At 35.0% G+C, this 18160-nt stretch overlaps 2 protein-coding genes across 14 annotated transcripts in view; both read left to right on the top strand.

The window, feature by feature from the left end:
• Positions 1-206: 206 nt before the first annotated feature.
• Positions 207-5115, top strand: apex1 (apurinic/apyrimidinic endodeoxyribonuclease 1). Of its 8 annotated transcripts, none has more exon segments than NM_001328579.2 (7): positions 213-301; positions 494-541; positions 651-770; positions 867-1027; positions 3068-3260; positions 3566-4516; positions 4568-5107. In NM_001328579.2, coding segments are annotated over 4 exon segments (930 nt in total). In that variant the 5' UTR covers positions 213-301; positions 494-541; positions 651-709; the 3' UTR covers positions 4081-4516; positions 4568-5107.
• Positions 5116-6885: 1770 nt separating this feature from the next.
• Positions 6886-18160, top strand: part of zgc:113263 — a 23374-nt gene continuing 12099 nt past the window's right edge. For 3 of the 6 annotated variants that reach the window (XM_087246662.2, XM_087246660.2, XM_087246659.2), the window contains exons 1-9: positions 6886-7096; positions 8599-8792; positions 8888-8992; positions 12182-12277; positions 13043-13153; positions 13240-13363; positions 14937-15329; positions 15551-15797; positions 17670-17848. In XM_087246662.2, coding sequence (XP_087102788.2) covers positions 7066-7096; positions 8599-8792; positions 8888-8992; positions 12182-12277; positions 13043-13153; positions 13240-13363; positions 14937-15329; positions 15551-15797; positions 17670-17848 — 1480 coding nt within the window. In that variant the 5' untranslated portion in view covers positions 6886-7065. 6 annotated transcript variants of the gene reach the window in all.

Raw genomic sequence — 18160 nt, 5'->3', positions numbered from 1 at the left:
GCCTGGACAACTGTGATGGGGACAAAATGTAGAAATAAAGTATTACTATTAAATAAATACACTGAAAGTGAACATATAATCATACTTTTCTCAAGTATAAAACAAAAACACAATTTGTTTTCAAAACAAACTATTTTAAAACTTGTATTACGGTCAGGCAATATTTGGGACGGCTCTAAGCGTGGAAGCAAGCGTGCTCCTCATGCACAATCACATTCATCTACCCGTCCGTGCGGAGTGGTGCACACTTCTGCACAGATTGAGCTTTCTCTATTATCTGAACTAAACAATAAAGTGTTGGGTAAGAAAGATATGTCTGTGTATGATGAAATGCATGTGTATATTTACTGACTCGCTAGCTTGTACATATGTAAATACGTCCTTTATTAGAGCCAGGCGTGCGAGTCAGTGCTGCTTCATTGTTTCATTCATTCAGGCCGCACTTCTGGCTAACTCACACATTTCTCTAATTCATCCTCGCTCGTTATTCCAGCATACTGCAAGCACATGCATTTTGCTTTATGCAGATCACGCACTTTATGTAAGTGTTTTGATCACATGTGCAAACCAAAATAAGTTATATGACCTCTGTTATGAAACGGGTTGCATCGCCCATTCACGCAAACCACTGCGCATGTCCTCTCTTGTAGGTGTACGTGTGTGTGCTGTCAGTTTCTTTCGTGTGTGTGGCCTGAAAACAACTGTAAACATGCCCAAAAGAGCCAAGAAGAACGAGGAAGGTGTTGATGGAGAGGCTGACAATGGAACTGGTAACAGTGCATTGTTATTATTAATAATAATCAATGTATTAAAAGAGTTTGCATCCTCACAGACTGCAGATAACTTTAATATTTCTGTCACAGCAGCTGCAAAGAAAGAGAAAAAGGGGAAGGAGCCCGAGGCCCCCATTCTGTATGAAGATCCTCCAGAAAAGCTGACCAGTAAGGACGGCCGGGCAGCCAATATGAAGATCACCTCCTGGAATGTGGACGGCCTGCGGGCGTGGGTCAAAAAGAACGGACTTGATGTAAGAACACATTCGTTGTGTATTATTGTGAGCTCTTTTCATTTGAATAGGCTCTATTTAGAGTCTGTGCCACTGTTTTTGTTCAAGTCTATATGATAGTTTAACCAAAAATGAGGTTTTACTTTGTTCCCTCGAGTGGTTTAAAAGCTTTATGAGTTTCGTTCTTCTGTTGAACACAAAAGAAGATAGTTTGAAGAAACTGTGAAACCTGTAACCGCTGACTTCTATAGTATGAAAAACACATGGAAATCAATGGTTACGGGTTTTAAGCTTTTTTTCGAAGTATCTTTTGTATTTAGCAGAAGAAAGAGACTCAAGCATGTATGGAACAAGTGGAGGATGACAAATAATGACAGAACTTTCAGTTTTGGGGGGATTATCTCTTTAATGTGATTAGTTCAAAACACTAGTGGTCAGTCAAAACACATTATCACCCGTTCCAACAACATCTCTCTGTTCAGATTTTGATTTGACACCTTTTTTATTTTGTCATGCATCTTTTATTACGATATAGTTTCAATATATTTTAACTATGTTAATTTAAGCTTCAGAAAAGAATTATTTTAACAGGTGTTATATATATATATATATATATATATATATATATATATATATATATATATATATACATATATATATATATATACATATATATATATATATATATATATATATATATATATATATATATATATATATATATATATATATACATATATATATATGTATATATATATATATATATATATATATATATACATATATACATATATATATATGTATATATATATACATATATATATATACATACACACACACACACACACATACATACATACATACATATATGTCTATATAGCTATATCAAGAGACACAGTTAAAGTCTGAATTATTGGCCCCTCATTGAATTTTTTTTCTTTGCAAATATGTACCAAATGATGTTTAATAGAGCAAGGAAATTTTTACAGTATGACTAATAATTTTTTTTCTTCTGGAGAAAGTCTTGTTTTTATTCGGCTAGAATAATAGCGGTTTTTAATTTTTAATTTTAATTTAATTTAAACACCATTTTCAGGACAAAATTATTAGCCCTTTTAAGCTGTATTTTTTGATGGTCTAGTCAAATATTATTTACTGTCATCATGATGAAGATAAAATAAATCAGTTATTAGAATTGATTTATTAAAACTATTATGTTTAGAAATGTGTATGTAAAAATCTGCTCTCTGTTAAACAGAAATTAGGGAAAAAATAAACAGGGGGCCTAATAATTCTGAATTCAGCTGTATGTGTATATATATATGCATCAAACTAAATAAATCCAAAGCGTTTATAAAGTATTATAGATAAAATAATAGATAATAAGTGGTTTGACTAATGTTAACAAATGGAGCTTTACTGCAAAGTATTAATGAACAGTAAACCTAGAAAGAATCAGAACCCTTCCATGATGATATCTGGGGTATATTGGGGGCCAGATTCATGTGAAAATGTTTGTTTGAAAATAGTTTATTTAAGTTCTAGTTCACCCAGAAATGAAAATGTACTCCGTATTTACTCTCCCTCCAGTGGTTCTAAATATTTTTGAGTTTCTTTTTTCTGTTGAACACCAAAGAAGATGTTCTGAAGAATGTAACCATTGACTTCCATGGTAGGAAATAATACTATGGAAGTGAATGGTTACAGGTTTTCAGCATTATACGCAATATCTTCTTTTGTGTTCAACAGAAGGAAGACACTCAAACAGGTTTCTGAATGATGACAGAATTTTCAGTTTTGGATGAACTATCCCCTTAAGTCTTCAAGCATTGGGTGCTCTATTGAAAACCCTTGAAGAAGACGAAAGTCTGAGTGTTCTTAGAAGGCACTCGAATTTGTCTTAGCGCCTATGATAACTGTCATGAGGATTGAATATCAGCACATCTGTATCAGATTTCTTTTACAGTGTAAACATTCAAATGCGTCTGAACAGCCATAAAACAGGCCCGTGTCTCTATGTCTGCGGCTGATTTCTACTGCTCTGTTGCTGTGTGTTTGCAGTGGGTGCGGAAGGAGGATCCAGACATCCTGTGTCTGCAGGAAACCAAGTGTGCTGAGAAAGCTCTGCCGGCGGACATCACTGGCATGCCTGAGTATCCACACAAATACTGGGCAGGATCAGAGGATAAGGAGGGCTACAGTGGAGTGGCCATGCTCTGCAAGACCGAACCACTCAATGTCACCTATGGCATTGGTAAGAGTAACCATGCATGCTTATGTATTCTCCAAACTGAGTTATAATGCACTTAAACTCGGTCCTGAAGGGCCGGTGTCCAGCATATTTTAGTTCCAACCCCAATTAAACACACCAGGACCAGCTAACCAAGCATTTTCAAGGTATACTAGGAAGTGTGTGAAGGAAGTTGGAGCTAAACTATGCAGGTTTGTAAGTCCCCTTGACTTACAGCAAGCAGCCTTATCTTTCATTAAAGGGATAGTTCACCCAAAACTTAAAAACGTCAGTCATCATTTACTTTAAAAACCTCCGTACGTTTCTAGGTAAAGAGGAGCACGATAAAGAGGGCCGGGTCATCACTGCCGAGTTTCCTGATTTCTTCCTGGTCACGGCGTACGTGCCTAATGCCAGTCGTGGTTTAGTGCGGCTTGACTACCGCAAGACTTGGGATGTGGATTTCCGAGCCTACCTGTGCGGTTTAGACGCGCGCAAACCCCTGGTGCTGTGTGGAGATCTGAACGTGGCCCACCAGGAGATCGATCTGAAAAACCCCAAGGGAAACCGCAAGAATGCGGGCTTCACCCCTGAGGAACGGGAGGGCTTCACACAGCTCCTGGAGGCCGGCTTTACTGATAGTTTTCGGGAGCTCTATCCAGATCAGGCCTACGCCTACACCTTCTGGACCTACATGATGAACGCTCGCTCCAAAAACGTGGGTTGGCGTTTGGACTACTTTGTGCTGTCGTCTGCTTTGCTGCCGGGTTTGTGCGACAGCAAGATCCGAAACACAGCCATGGGAAGTGATCACTGTCCTATTACCTTGTTTTTGGCAGTGTAGGTCAGGGTTTTTGTTGTCAGGGCTATGAATATATTTAGTTCCTTTAAAAGAGTCCCTGGTTCACTTCTTACATATATATAGACACACACACACACACATAAATATCGAGCTCTGCTAGTCTTAGATTTGCATTTCCTTTCTTATAAAAGCAAACACAAGTACTAATGTAGGTATCTGATTGGTGCAGACACATTGAAGAGGATCACGGTGGATTGATAAATCGTTTTATACCATATGCACACTATGCTAAACATTAAAAATATGTAATAAATCTTCATAAATGCAGGCTCTTGTCTCATTTTTTTTTGTAAAATTACAAAAAATAGGTATTTTACAAGAAAATAAAAGGCCCACGAATATTCAGTACCTTTAAAAGAGTCCCTGGATCACATTTTACTTCATGCATAGACACACAGACACACACACACACACACACACACACACACACACACACACACACACACACACACAAAAACACACACACAGAAAATTGAACTCTATTAGTCATTACTCTTCTAAAATCAAATACAAGTACTAATGTAGGTATCTGATTGGTGCATATTGAAGGGGATCATGGTGGATCATCTAATTCTTTAACACCATATGCTCCGTCTGCTAAACATTCGACATTAAAATATGAAAGATTAATCTTCATGAATGCAGACGCTCATTTGTGAACTCCTCAGACTGTTATGTGAATGACTGACCCTGCCAGACTACTGTAATAAACATCATCCAGTGCTGTGATTTAGAGTTATTATCACTTAATGACTTATAGGAGATCTCCACCTTATAGGAGATCTCCACCTGCAAACCTCTATGATGTGCTTTGGATTTTGTCTTTGGTGCTATTTCACCCGTTTGGATTTGACAGTACTCTGATTTCTCTGAAGTTATTGGAAGTTAAATGTTACTTTTTTCGCAAACTGGATACAAAAGATCTGTGATTTTTGCTTCTGTGATGTTTTTCTTTTGTTTTGTTCTGTCTGTAGATGTTTTTTCATGTTTTGAAATAAAGTAGTTTATAAAAAAAAAGGAATTTGTCTGTATTTTTATTTTATATTTATATTAAAATTAGAACATTTAATCATATAAAATGTGTATGTATGTTTTCATGTATGAATTGAATGCATTAACTGTTCATGTGTTAGAATTTAGTTTAGAAAATATATAGTTTATAAAATATATAGTCATTAGTTAAAAATGTTACTATAGCATCTGAAATTGCTATTGCTTTTTAATATATTTAAAATGTGTATAGTGAAGTTTATTTATTAACTAATTTCGAGAGGATCATGTGCTTATGATTGCTTGCAGCCGATCCCTCTTCATGCAATCTATGATTCACCAATCAGACGGTTTCTAAGCCACTATAAATACCCTAAGCTCCATGTAACAGCCATCTTCATTATAAAGAATCCAGCCCTTCCACCCCTACTCCTCCTCCTTTCCTAGATGGGTGGCACTGTGGCCCAGTGGTTAGCAGTGTTGCCTCACAGCAAGAACGTCAAAGGTTCTAGTCCTTACCAAGCCAGCTGATGTTTCAGTGCTGAGTTTACATGCTCTCCCCGTGCTCACGTGGGTTCCCCGGTTTCCTCCCACCATCCAAAAACATGCAACTTAAGTTAATTGACTAATCCAAATCGGCACCATAGACATGCTCCTAGCAATCACTATATGTTCATTAGCTACTACAGCAGGGCAGTTCTCAAGATCTACCTGAGCTCAAACTCCCCTCTCGCCCTGCAAACGGGAGGGAGTCCCAGGCTCGGTGACCTTATGAGCTCAGGGCCCTCTTTCGGGACAGCATGCCAAGCTTTATAATCAATCATCAGCTAAGTGTGAACTCTTAAAAATAAAAATTATTAAATATATTAATAAAATAAACATAATATAGAAATATTTAATAAACATATATTATAATAAATAAATACAAAGTGAATACAAATATAAACACAAGGATATATATATATATATATATATATATATATATACATACATACATACATACATACATAGTATTACATACATATATACATTTAAGATGCATAAAATATTACAAATAGCAAAACAGCATTTACAACAATAGAACAGTATATATTTACTACAGTACAAAGTATTTAGTGAGTCACAGGATGATGTATAATATGCAATATTACAGTCATTAGAGTACTTCAATATAAACTATCATATACTTTAACGTTACTCTATTTCATTATTCTCTATTACATTAGAGAATAATCAAACGTACAAGCATCTATATTGTTGTCCAACCTATTCAAGTAGCATTATTGTCATCTAAATAGTATTAAAATAATCATTAGACAGTTAAAGAACAGTGATTTAAATGGCAGACGGCGGAATTATCTTGATATTATGGCGAAGATTTGCCTCATGAATATCAATGACGTAACGCGACGTCCGCCAATAATAGAGGTTGGTGTGGTGGCTTATGAATATGAATAAAGCACGTGATCGAAACTTCAGGAAGGTTACCCAAGCAACGTTGGCATCAGCAAATTAAATATTCATTAGCTAAATCCACCGACACATGCTTCATAATAAAAGTCGCCATAATTTGATATATTCTTTAGTAATATGAACGTAAATCCACAATGTGTTAAAACCCCGCGTCCTAAACTGGTCTAGACTGAACAACATTAACTGTAAAAGGCGTTCAAAACAGCTATGATAGGATAAGTGGTTTGAGAGCTGGAGTTGAGAGATGGTCTCGCAAAACTAGCATAATGTGGTTTTGCACCACCAGAGGGAGAACTAGAATTACACTGTAGACCAGACCAAAGCGGATTAGACCGGAATCTGTGTCGCTCAGTCCTGTGTTTTGAAACCAGCGAAAAGGACAGGTGGACACGCGTCGAAATGAAAAAGTATTTCTCCTCATAGCGCGTGTCTTCTGAAATATGTCTCACGACTGCTGAACATATTCATTTAGAGTTTGTTTAAACTTGATTGAAGTTGTAAACAATGGAAGCGCTGTGGACGAACAAAATCGAAGGTAAGTAAATTCATTTCCCTGTTCGTTTCTTTCCTCCTCCTGGTAAAATAAATCACCACAAAGCTTTATTTTAAAGTGTAAGAATTGTAATAATGTAAGTCACGTATGATTTTTAAAACGATAATGCGTCATATGTATCGATATCTTGTCGATATTTATATCACGCAATATATGTTAGTTTTTTTTAAGAACAGCAATGTAATTATAATATTTTAAGGCTATTTTAATCCAGTCTATGAGGTAAAATCACATGAATATCAATGTCCACATATGCATGAAGATTATTATTAACGTTATTAAACATCCATACAAGTGTTTTCTAAACACAAAAAAAACATCAACATACTTTATTAATTCAGTGCCACAAAATGTATTAACTTACATTTATTCATTCATTCATTCATTTTCTTTTTGGCTCAGTCCCTTTATTAACCTGGGGTCACCACAGCAGAATGAACCACCAACTTATCCAGCATATGTTTTACACAGCGGATGCGCTTTTAGCTGGAACCCATCACTGGGAAACACCCATCCACAAACATACACTACTTATAATTTAGCCTTCTCAATTCACACATCTTTTTAGAATTGTGGGGGAAACCGGAGCACCCGGAGGAAACCCCATGCGAACACGGGGAGAATTTGCAAACTCCACACAGAAATGCCAACTGACCCAGCTGAGGCTCGAGGCTAGTAACATATTCAGACACTTCATCTTTGACTGAGAAGAAATATATATATATATATAAAAAAAGATATTTGGATAAATTGAAATGCTTTTAAATCATTAAATGCTTTTAGTGTTTTTCTTGCTTGTTTTAAAATATTTGTCATGTGTTTTCAATTTCTGTAAACATGACTTTCATTTATATCCTTATTTATTCAATATCTCCAGAACAAAAGATGTTGCATATTCAAATAATACAACTTTAGCTGCTGAGAAAAAGTACATAAATAGATATTCACTTAAACTGAATTGCTGTCAGAGCATCATGTTTATAGGGTTTTTCTTGCTTGTTTTAAAAGATTTATCACGTGTTTTTATTTTTTATACATAACTTTATTTATTAATTTATTTATACTTCATTCATTCAAGGTCTTAAGAACAAGAGGAGTTACATATTCAATTAATTTAACTTTAGCTGCTGAGAGAAGTAAATAAATAAATATTTACATAAATGAAGAGTTCAGGTGCAAAAACCTCTGTAATTGTCTTCTAAAATAAGCATCTTAGTCTCCTATGTTTATTTTCAGTTGTTTTACATTAAAGTCAATGAAAATTGAACCTATTCTTTGCTATAAAAGTGAATCGATTGAAAATGCACACAGCAGTCTGAGAAAAAAGTTCATTATTTCAGATGGCGCTTAAAGTTTTTTTGCATCTGAATTCTTCAAATGTTGTTGCTTTCAGAGCTTTACATGCTTTTAGTGCTTTTATTTGTTTGTTATTTGTTCTACGTAAATGAATCATGTGTTTTCTAATGGTCTTGTTTTCATACCAGACCCACTGTCACTGATGAGCTTCACGGTTCCTCCGTTGAGGTTACTGTCCGCGGCCATGTGGCAGGTGACTGAACGCAGACAGGTGAAGCATTATGGGATGCTGGAGGAGTTTGTGAGTCTAGTAACAGAGACCATTCCAGAGCTTCTGAATCAACACCAAAGCGCCCAGCTGATACTTGGCTTACGAGCAAGGGTAGGAAATGTCCACAAAAACAGATCTGGCTTTTCAAGAAACTGGATTTTCAAGTTTTAAAACAGGACGTTGATTTGATCTCTTACTTTGCGCAGCATCTTCTGGAGCTCTGTCGGGGTAAACATCAGGGTAGTCTGAAAGAGATTCAGCCCCACCTGAAACGATTATGCCGTCCTCGAGTCAACAAAGAGGTCAGTGAGGTAAAAAAAAACATGCTTAGGAACTCATTTAGTGGTGAATTGATTTAAAAAGTACTTCTTTTAATATACTACTAATATTATAGACCCTTTTAGGCATGGGACGATAACCGGTTTCAAGGTTTACTGCGGTTTGGAAAAGTCAATGTTTTAATTCTGCTAAAGTGTTCTGTTATGCCGTTCCCAGGGAATATGTAAAGTTTTTGTATGTGTTGTAAATGAATCTGTGCTTTTGAAACAAATGAAGAGAGCAGAAATCAATAATAACTATTAAGCCTGACACGTTTACTGTTGCAAAATATTATACATCAGGGTTCAACACTAAGGATTTTTTGTACTAGTCTGATCGGGCCAGTGGTTCAGATTTTTACTTGCCCTGCCAAAATTTTTACTGGGCCCACCAAAAAAAAAAAAGGAAGTTAATAGCTATATTTTAGCAGCATATTTAAAATAATGTGTCGAAAATAAAGTCTGTGAATCTACAATTTTAATACTTAAAAAAATAATTAAAGTGTTATGCAAACAAAAAGACTAGTATGGAAAATGTGGAGGTATTTTATTACAGTTCGAAATTATTTATCAAAAGGTGGGCTGACTTGTCAAACTGACGGCAAACTGTGCAAAACATCTCTTAATTTTTTTGTCACATTGTTCACATGTAAATGTCTGCTTCCAAGACATTAGAAACAGACATTTTCTTTTAGCCTTATATTTTGATGCTGCCGCCATGTTGCTGTTTCTTCTCTGTACTGGTTGTTACCAGGTTATGGACAAAAATTGCATGCCCAAAACATCAAATCAGATAAGAGGAACCTTAAAGCAATATGGCATTTACGACATCACAGACAAGGTGGTGTTTAAAGACTTAAAAGCACAAACTTAAAATGCACGCAATTGACAAATAGTCGCAGACAAATTAAATGTTAGTGACAAGGCAGCACTGTCCCAATCGGGCCAGTAATGATCCTGTCTACTGTCCCAAGCGTCTCTCACGCTGGCCCTGGGCCACCGGGCAGTCCTTATTGTTGAGCCCTGTACATGTTTCTTAAAATAAAATAAACTGTTCAATAGGAGGAAGTGTTTTTTGTTTTGTTTATTTGTTTTACCCAGACATTTAAAAAACCTTTTTAGAGCAGTAATCACAACACTGTGAAATCATGGTATTTTTATCCAAGGTTATCACACTGTCAGAAATTTATACGGGCCCATGCCTAGACCCTATTCACATTTCCCGGTTTCTCAGTAGTGGAAGTCATCATAGTTGGGTTAACTTAGTGTGCTTTGAATGGGGGAGTACAACAAATATTTATTTTACAATCCTATTAGCTGAAATAAGAAAGGAAAAACTCCATGATGGTGTTATCAAGACTTTCAGAAGAAGGAAAAACATTGTGTAAGATTACGGCAGCCACTATAAAAACCCTAAGCTCCATATAACAGCCAACGGCAGGAGAGAATAATGTCAGATTTACTGTCCTGCACCCCATAGAGGCTGCATTAGAAACACCTCGCTTAATTGATTCTTTGTTTTTTGTAATTTGATGCACAGATGATATAATACCCAGCAGGCACACAATGTCATAAGACGTTAGTATTTGGTTAGCTTGCGGTCATGACATCAGGTGACCAAAATTCAGTGTCTAACTAGCGTCCAGTAATGATGACAAATGATGTTCATATTTGGTGGATTTTAGGTTGTGTTAGAAAGTGACCAAAATCCAACGTCGCGCCAACATCTTAAACAAACGTCATATTGACGTCAAAAACTGACATTTATTCTTTAGGAATGGCAACCAAAATCTAACATCTGATAGACGTCACAGTGGTAACGTCCACACAGCGTCAAGCTGTAACATCATTAAAAGTTGATATTTGGTTGATTTTAGGTTGGACATTGGACATTGACGTCAGCCTGACGTTGGGTTCTGACATCAACCCGATTTTCATTTGCAAAATGCAACGTCCCCCGACAATGTTAATCCGATGTCATGTTGACGTCTTGTGCCTGCTGGCTACAATCATAAATACTCATGCTCATACATAAACAAAAAAAAAACCTTTCAAGTATTTAAGATGCTGATGACCATTAAATGCATCATAATAGTCTTGTGAAAAGAGTAATCTTATAAGAAAATATCATATTCATTTAAGTAAATGGGCTAAAGCTAAACCAAATAGCAAGCATTTTTATAAAAGACATTAAACAATTGTACTACACTGTGAGACGTCAGAAACAGAAATGCTAAAAAAAACATGCAAAAAAAAAAAAGCATTATGCATTTGGTTAATTAATTGTTTTTTTTAATATTACTATTTTATCTATTAATTTATTTACTCTTGGCAACTGTTTATGCTTTGTTTGTATACGTTTAATATACTTCTCTCATTTTTATTTTGTTTTATTTTTTGAAAATTGCTGTGAGATGTATACGTTTGTACTAAGTTTGTACATATTTCACAGTAAAAGTAAAGCATTTAGTGGTTGTCAGGCTGGCCAATATCAGAATAAGAGTAATTTTTTTTTTATCTTTGTAACGATAAAATAAAAATAATAAAAATAAATGTTAATAATAAAATAAATAAATAAAATAAATAAATGTTAATAAAATATATCTGAGCTGGGGATCAGAGTTGGATTCCGCCTTGCGGTCCTATGCCGATCCTTCCCCTCTCTCTGCTCCCCATGCTTTCCTGTCAATTCTCTACTGTCCTATCAAAGGTGTAAACCCCTAAAAAATAATTATAAAAAAAAAAAAAGCTTTTCAAAAGCTAATGATTACCGGTCTAACATATAAATATAAATATCACTAAATAAAATGCAAAACATAAACATTACTTTCAAAATTACTCACTGTCTCACGATGCTGTTATGCAGGTCTTATAAGTTATGAAAAAGTATTACAATAAATGATGTACTGTGACTTTTAATTTGTCTAAATGATGTATATTGTCATATGCCTGAACGTGTGTGCTAAGGTTAAAGAGTTGTATTCTGTTTCCATTTACTCACCCTTGACTTGCTCAAAACCACTTTGATTTTGTTTGTTTTGTTGAACACAAAAGAAGATACTTTAAAGAATGTTTGAAACCAGTAACCTTTGACATCCTTAGTAGAAAAAAAACAAATACTATTGAGGTCAGTGGCTGTTTAAAATGATAAAGTGTATAGATGTTTGCTGTTTTACACTGCAGTTTGCTGATGAAGACATGGAGGAATCTGAGGCATGTTTTTTGGACCTCGTCCGAACCCTCATCAGCAATCCCAAAGAGAAGGAGCATTACTTCCAGGTTGGAAACACATACATTCTCACAAACTAGGGGCGTGTAATATCAAATTTATTTGCATGGATTTTTTATTGATATATTGAAAAGATATCTGCTGAATTGAGGGATTCAAACTTAGTTTTTTGATTGTATGAATGAATCAAAACCTCCTCGACCCCCTCGAAAATGAGATGATTAATCTCAAGGGGCTATCCCATTCAATAAATTCAAATTCAAATTCAATCACTGACACAATGTTAATAATAAAAGGTAATTCAGGAAAAACAGCAGTGTTGCTAAGAGGTTGTGCAAATGCTCTTTTCTGGTTTGGTTTGAAAAAGTTTTCATTGGTAACTCCCTAAAACTCAATATTATCTTATTGTTTGTTGAACTTAAACTTCACATTTGTGATTATGCCCACGTGTTGATATTTAAGACAGCAAAGTATGCTTGAGTTAAAATGTGCAATCTTGCATGTATGATATAATATCTTATAAGGATAACGTGACTCACACATTTTTTTTTTGCTTTCATTAATTCAGTTATGGCTTTTGCATTAATTATGTACTTTTAACATATCAATTTATGTTTTTGTTGTTGTTTTTTTGCAACGTGAGTGACATACTTGATAAATTCAGCTTGTATATCGATAATAAAGCTTACATGAAATTACTTTTTTATTGTAGATGAAAAATCTTATGTATTCCTACTCAACAGCACTTAATTTAGCTGCTTTTATTCATGCATGTTTAAAATAATTCACTTACTCCCCCTTTCTATGCCATTTAGAATATTTTCCCGGAGGAATATGGACCCAAGTTTGACAAAAACCTGCACGCACTGATGGAAGATTTCCTCCTGAAGTTGGATCGCATGGTGTCTGTCCCAGATCTTTCAGAGGTACGTCAAAACACCAGTTTTAGTGAAGAAGCGGGACATTTTTGCAGTATTATTTGTGTAACCATTGGTCTGGTTTTGTTCCTCAGACAGTCTCTTGGCTCAGGACATGCCCGTCTCTTCTGGATGATTGCATCGATTCAGTTTCAGTCCCAAAGGATATGAAGAGTCTTCTTGAACACCACACAGCTAAAGGAAATCTTCAAGACAGTGGTAATTCTTTACATGCCTTATCTATGTGAAAGAGTGAGTAGTTCTGAGTAATTGCATGCAAAATAAAAGTTTGTTTACATAATATACGTATATTGCGATGTACTTTGTTATACTTGGAAATATTTAGGCATATATTATAAAGTACAGTACACACAAATATGTGGATGCAAACTTTTATTTTGTGGTTTTGTGGTAGTATAGTATTGTTTTTATTTTTTGTATAAAAAAGTTCCTATATTATGTAAATATCAATTAAAACTTCTACATCAGAACTGCTTTAAAACATCCAAACTTAATTGAACGACAAAAATATTACAAATATATTGTATTTCACAATTTAGTGCATTAAAAACCATCATGCTTCAGCATCCCCTTAAATATATATATATATTTAATATATAAGTTTTTTGTTGACAATCACCTTAGTTTATGTTTCTTACTTATACTTAGGGCCAGACACAATCTGTGGACATTTATGCTCAGGATTTTGTAAAACAAATCTGCTGATTTATGTTGAATAATTTTGGGAGAATCGCAATTAAGAACTTCATAAATGAAATAAAGAATGATACCTTTTTTTTTTACTTAAACTTTGTGTTTTTAATAAACATGGTTATCAACAATGGTAATCGCAGAATTCCTCAACATTGACTTGACATTGGTTCAATATGTATAGCATGGTTGATAACAATATGAAACCAAAATGACAAATTATATATGTACACAAACAAACACACATGTATGAATATATACATATATGCATACAGAAACCTGTATATAAATATAAGAGAAAAAAACCATGGACATGATGTCAGAGAAGTACATAAATGAAAAAAGTGTCTACCAAAATTATTGTAAAACAGATCAAACAGAAAGAAAAGATAGTTTGTTGTCAACTATATCCGGAGACATCTTAATTGTTTCTCCTACGTTGTTAAATTAAATCACTTACATTTTAATAATGGAGATCCAATTGTCTTGTATTTGGTTCCAATGAAGGATTGTTGAAATCTTTGCTCTGTTAATTAAGGCAGTCCAGTCCTATAACCAGGACAGGAAATAAGGAGGGAACCAGGCACTGATGATTGTTTTCTTTGCAGCTGTTAATCCTGAGAAAACAGTTTGTTTTTGATTCCAAGTCAGGGTTCCTGAAGAATCATCATTCAATAGGAAAAGGGAAGATTCAGGATCAATGGTTATTTCCAAAATTTGCTACAAGATGGTGGAAACGTTAATCCAAAAATTGTAGATTGGGAGACATTCCCAGAAAACATGAAACAAAGCTGCCCATGGCAGAATGAGACCTTTTAAACTTTTATTTACTTTTTACAATGCAGCTAATTGCATCCACTTATTCTGTAAACAAAGCAAGTCTCTCATATAATATATTGACTAAACGACTTGACAAACTTTATTGTAAATAAATCAAATGAGACTTAATAGACTCAATGATGGGCTAACAATCTGTGGGTATCTGTGTGCGCAGTTTCGTGTGGGCTTACTTATAATGTACATTGATTTTCACGATTTTACTTTGATTCTTAATTTGTTTCTCTGTCCTTTCCTACTGCAGAGGGCAACAACTGCACGTTTTCATCCCAGTCTCTCCCACCGCTGGTTCAAGTCGTCATTTCCAGCGATCACACCGAGTCTGGAGAACCGTCCGATTTAAATGGTCAAGACAATGACGATGAACAGGCGTCTAAAACCTCGTCTGATGGCTGGACGATTAAAAAGATCAAATTAAAAACTGAGACGGAGGAAGAGGACAATGATCAAAACTGGCCAATCACAGAGGCAAAATCCACAGGAACGAGGGACGGCTATGATGACGGCTGTGTTGGGGAAGAGCCCAACCAGACGCAGAGCAAAATAAACACCAGAAAATCATTGAAAAGGAAAAGAGATGAGAGTGCAGACACGTCCAGGGAATACACATTTATCAATCATTTGGGTGCATACACAGGTCAGTTCAATGAATCCAGACTTGTGTGTTTTTTTTTTTATTTGTTATTCATTTTTAACTAAGCATATGCGACAAAAACGAATTCTCAATTGAAGTTAAATAGACAAAACTAATTTGCAATCGTGGTTGAGAAACACTGACTTAACAGGCTTATTTTAACTAATAATAATCTTCCTCATGAATTACAAGTGATTTGCATTGTGTCTGCTGTATTTACACAGAAGAGTCTTCCTACCAGAGCTCTGATGCTTCAAAAGTCCCTTGGACCGAGGAAGAAACCTTCGGTCTTATTGACATATGGGGCAAAGACAGCGTCCAGCGAAGCCTGAAGGACTGCGCTCGCAACCGCCACATATTTAACCTCATCTCTAAGAAGATGTTTGAGAGAGGATTCACCAGAACAGCAGAGCAATGCCACACCAGGATAAAACGCTTGAAAATGAGCTTTCGACAGTACCATGACAGCATGTGAGTTCACTTCTAAGTGCTATTGAAGTCCATGCAAACAAATTAGACACTAATTACTAAGAAGGTCGCTGGTTCAAGTCCCAGACTGGGCCAGTTGGCGTTTCTGTGTGGAGTTTGCATGTTCTTTCTGTGTTTGCGTGGGTTTCCTCCGGGTGCTTCAGTTTCCACCACAATCCAAACACATGCGCTATAGGTGAATTGAATAAATTAAATTGTCTGTAGTGTATGTGTGTGAATGAGTGTGTATGGATGTTTCTCAGTACTGGGATGCAGCTGGAAGGGCATCCTCTGTGTAAAACATATGCTGGATAAGTTGACGATTCATTCCGCTGTGGTAACCCCTGATGAATAAAGGAGCTAAAACGAAAAATGAATGAATGAATTTATAGTCTAACGTAAAGCTAACCAAAAGTAGAAATTGTAACTTCATATAAAATAAAATTTAAACTTATTGTATTTCATGTAGTTGTCTGGATAACATTTTTTTTATTTTATAATGATTCACTAAAATAGCAAAAACAAGGAACACAAGACATTTTCTGAAAACGGTAACTGCAATTAAACAGAAACAGCAAATAAAACTAAATATATCTGTACATTACATTTTTAAAACTTGGAAGGAAATTTGAAGAAACTTTGGTCACACTTTACAATAAGGTTCATTAGTTAATGGTAATTAATGCATTTACTAACATGAACAAACAATGAGCAATGCATTTACTGCTGTATTTGTTCATGTTAGTTAATGTTAGTTAATGAAAATACAGTAGTTCATTGTTAGTTCATGTTAACTCACGGTGCATTAACTAATGTTAACAAGCATGGACTTGGATGTTAATAATGCTTTAGTAAATGTTTAATTATGATTAATAAATGCTGTACGAGTGTTGTTCATGATTAGTTCATGTTAGTTAATGCATTAACTAATGAACCTTATTGTAAAGTGTTACCGAAACTTTTAGTTGTTTTTAACACTGACAATAAAAAATCAATAAATTCATTAAAATGTTCTGAGTTTGGTATGTAAACTAAACACTTTTGCTACTTTTTTCTGATTAATCTGGTTTTATTTCCTAAAATCAATATTTAAATAGGGAGAACATGCAAAATCCACACAGAAATGCCAACTAGCCCAGCCGGGACTCAAACCAGTGACCTCCGCCACTGTGCAGCTCTCATGCTGTATTAAAATAACTAAAACAAAGATACCTAATCTAATGAAAACTAAAAAACACACTAGAAATTTTTACTATTACAATTAAACTGCAATTAAGCAAAGTATAACTAAAAATCACTGTACATTACCATTATAAAACTTGGAAATAAATTTGATGAAACTTTTGTTTAGTAGGGACGCATTAAATGATCAAATAAAAACAACTTGTTGGTTTGCACTTGCTGTTCATTAAAGGATCCTTCCAAAAAGTATCACGCTTTCTACTAAAGTTGTTTTTAACACTGACAATATGGAACTATGACAAAAATGAAATGAAATGAATGAATTTGTTCTCTAAGATGTTTTTAAAATCTCTTTAATTTTCCTTCAGCTTAGTTCCTTTATTCATCAGGGGTCACCACACATACATACATACTCATTTACACACACACACATACTCATACATGACGGCCGATTGAGTTTATTTAAACCGAAGCACTCGGAGGAAACCCACGCCAACACGAGTATAACAAGCAAACTCCACACAGAAATGCCTACTGGCCCAGCCGGGACTCAAATCAGCGACGTTCTTGCTGTGAGGCTACAGTGCTAACCACTGAGCCACCATGTTGCCCCATTTTTAAACTTTTTATATGTATCGGATTTATCTATCTTTATTTTCTTTACTGTGAGCATGTCTTTCTGTTTGTGTGCAGTTTGAAAGGAGAGAGAGCGGATTGGAAGTTCTATGATGTTATGGAGAAAATTCTCTGTGGTAAAGATTCGGCAGAACAGGAAGACAGTAATAATGACGTCAGCGTTCCAGAAGAATCTTCGGGACAGCAGGCAGAAGATGAAACTGACTGGGAAGCTCTTAGTCACGCTGGACTAGATGGTATTCAGATTCCCTTTACCTATTGGACAAAATACAATGGAAATTATTAGCCCTCCTGTGCATATAGTTTTCTTCTTCAAATATTTTCCTTGATGTTTACCAGAGCAAGGAATTTTTCACAGTATTTCCTATAATATTTTTTTCTTTTGGAGAAAGTCTTATTTGATATATTTCAAAGCAGTTTTTAATATAAAAAGGTTAATATTATTAATAATGTCTACAGAATAAACCATCGTTATATAATGAGAAGCCTAATAACCATAACTAACTTTAAACTGAATACTAGTTCTTGAAAATCATTATGGCAAAGAT

The sequence above is a fragment of the Danio rerio genome, chromosome 4 (assembly GCF_052040795.2).
Source record: "Danio rerio strain M-AB ecotype USA chromosome 4, GRCz13ab, whole genome shotgun sequence".
Classification (NCBI taxonomy): domain Eukaryota; kingdom Metazoa; phylum Chordata; class Actinopteri; order Cypriniformes; family Danionidae; genus Danio; species Danio rerio.
Note: the sequence above shows the minus strand (reverse complement) of the source record. Positions and strands in the feature narration are given on the sequence as shown.

Bases quoted from the DNA above. Each gene is read 5' to 3' on its own strand.
- apex1 (XM_088649744.1), top strand. From the start codon at position 508: ATGCATTTTGCTTTATGCAGATCACGCACTTTAT. The intron at 542-650 runs GTAAGTGTTTTG...CCTCTCTTGTAG, and splicing joins ATGCAGATCACGCACTTTAT to GTGTACGTGTGTGTGCTGTC. The intron at 771-863 runs GTAACAGTGCAT...TTTCTGTCACAG, and splicing joins AGAGGCTGACAATGGAACTG to CAGCTGCAAAGAAAGAGAAA.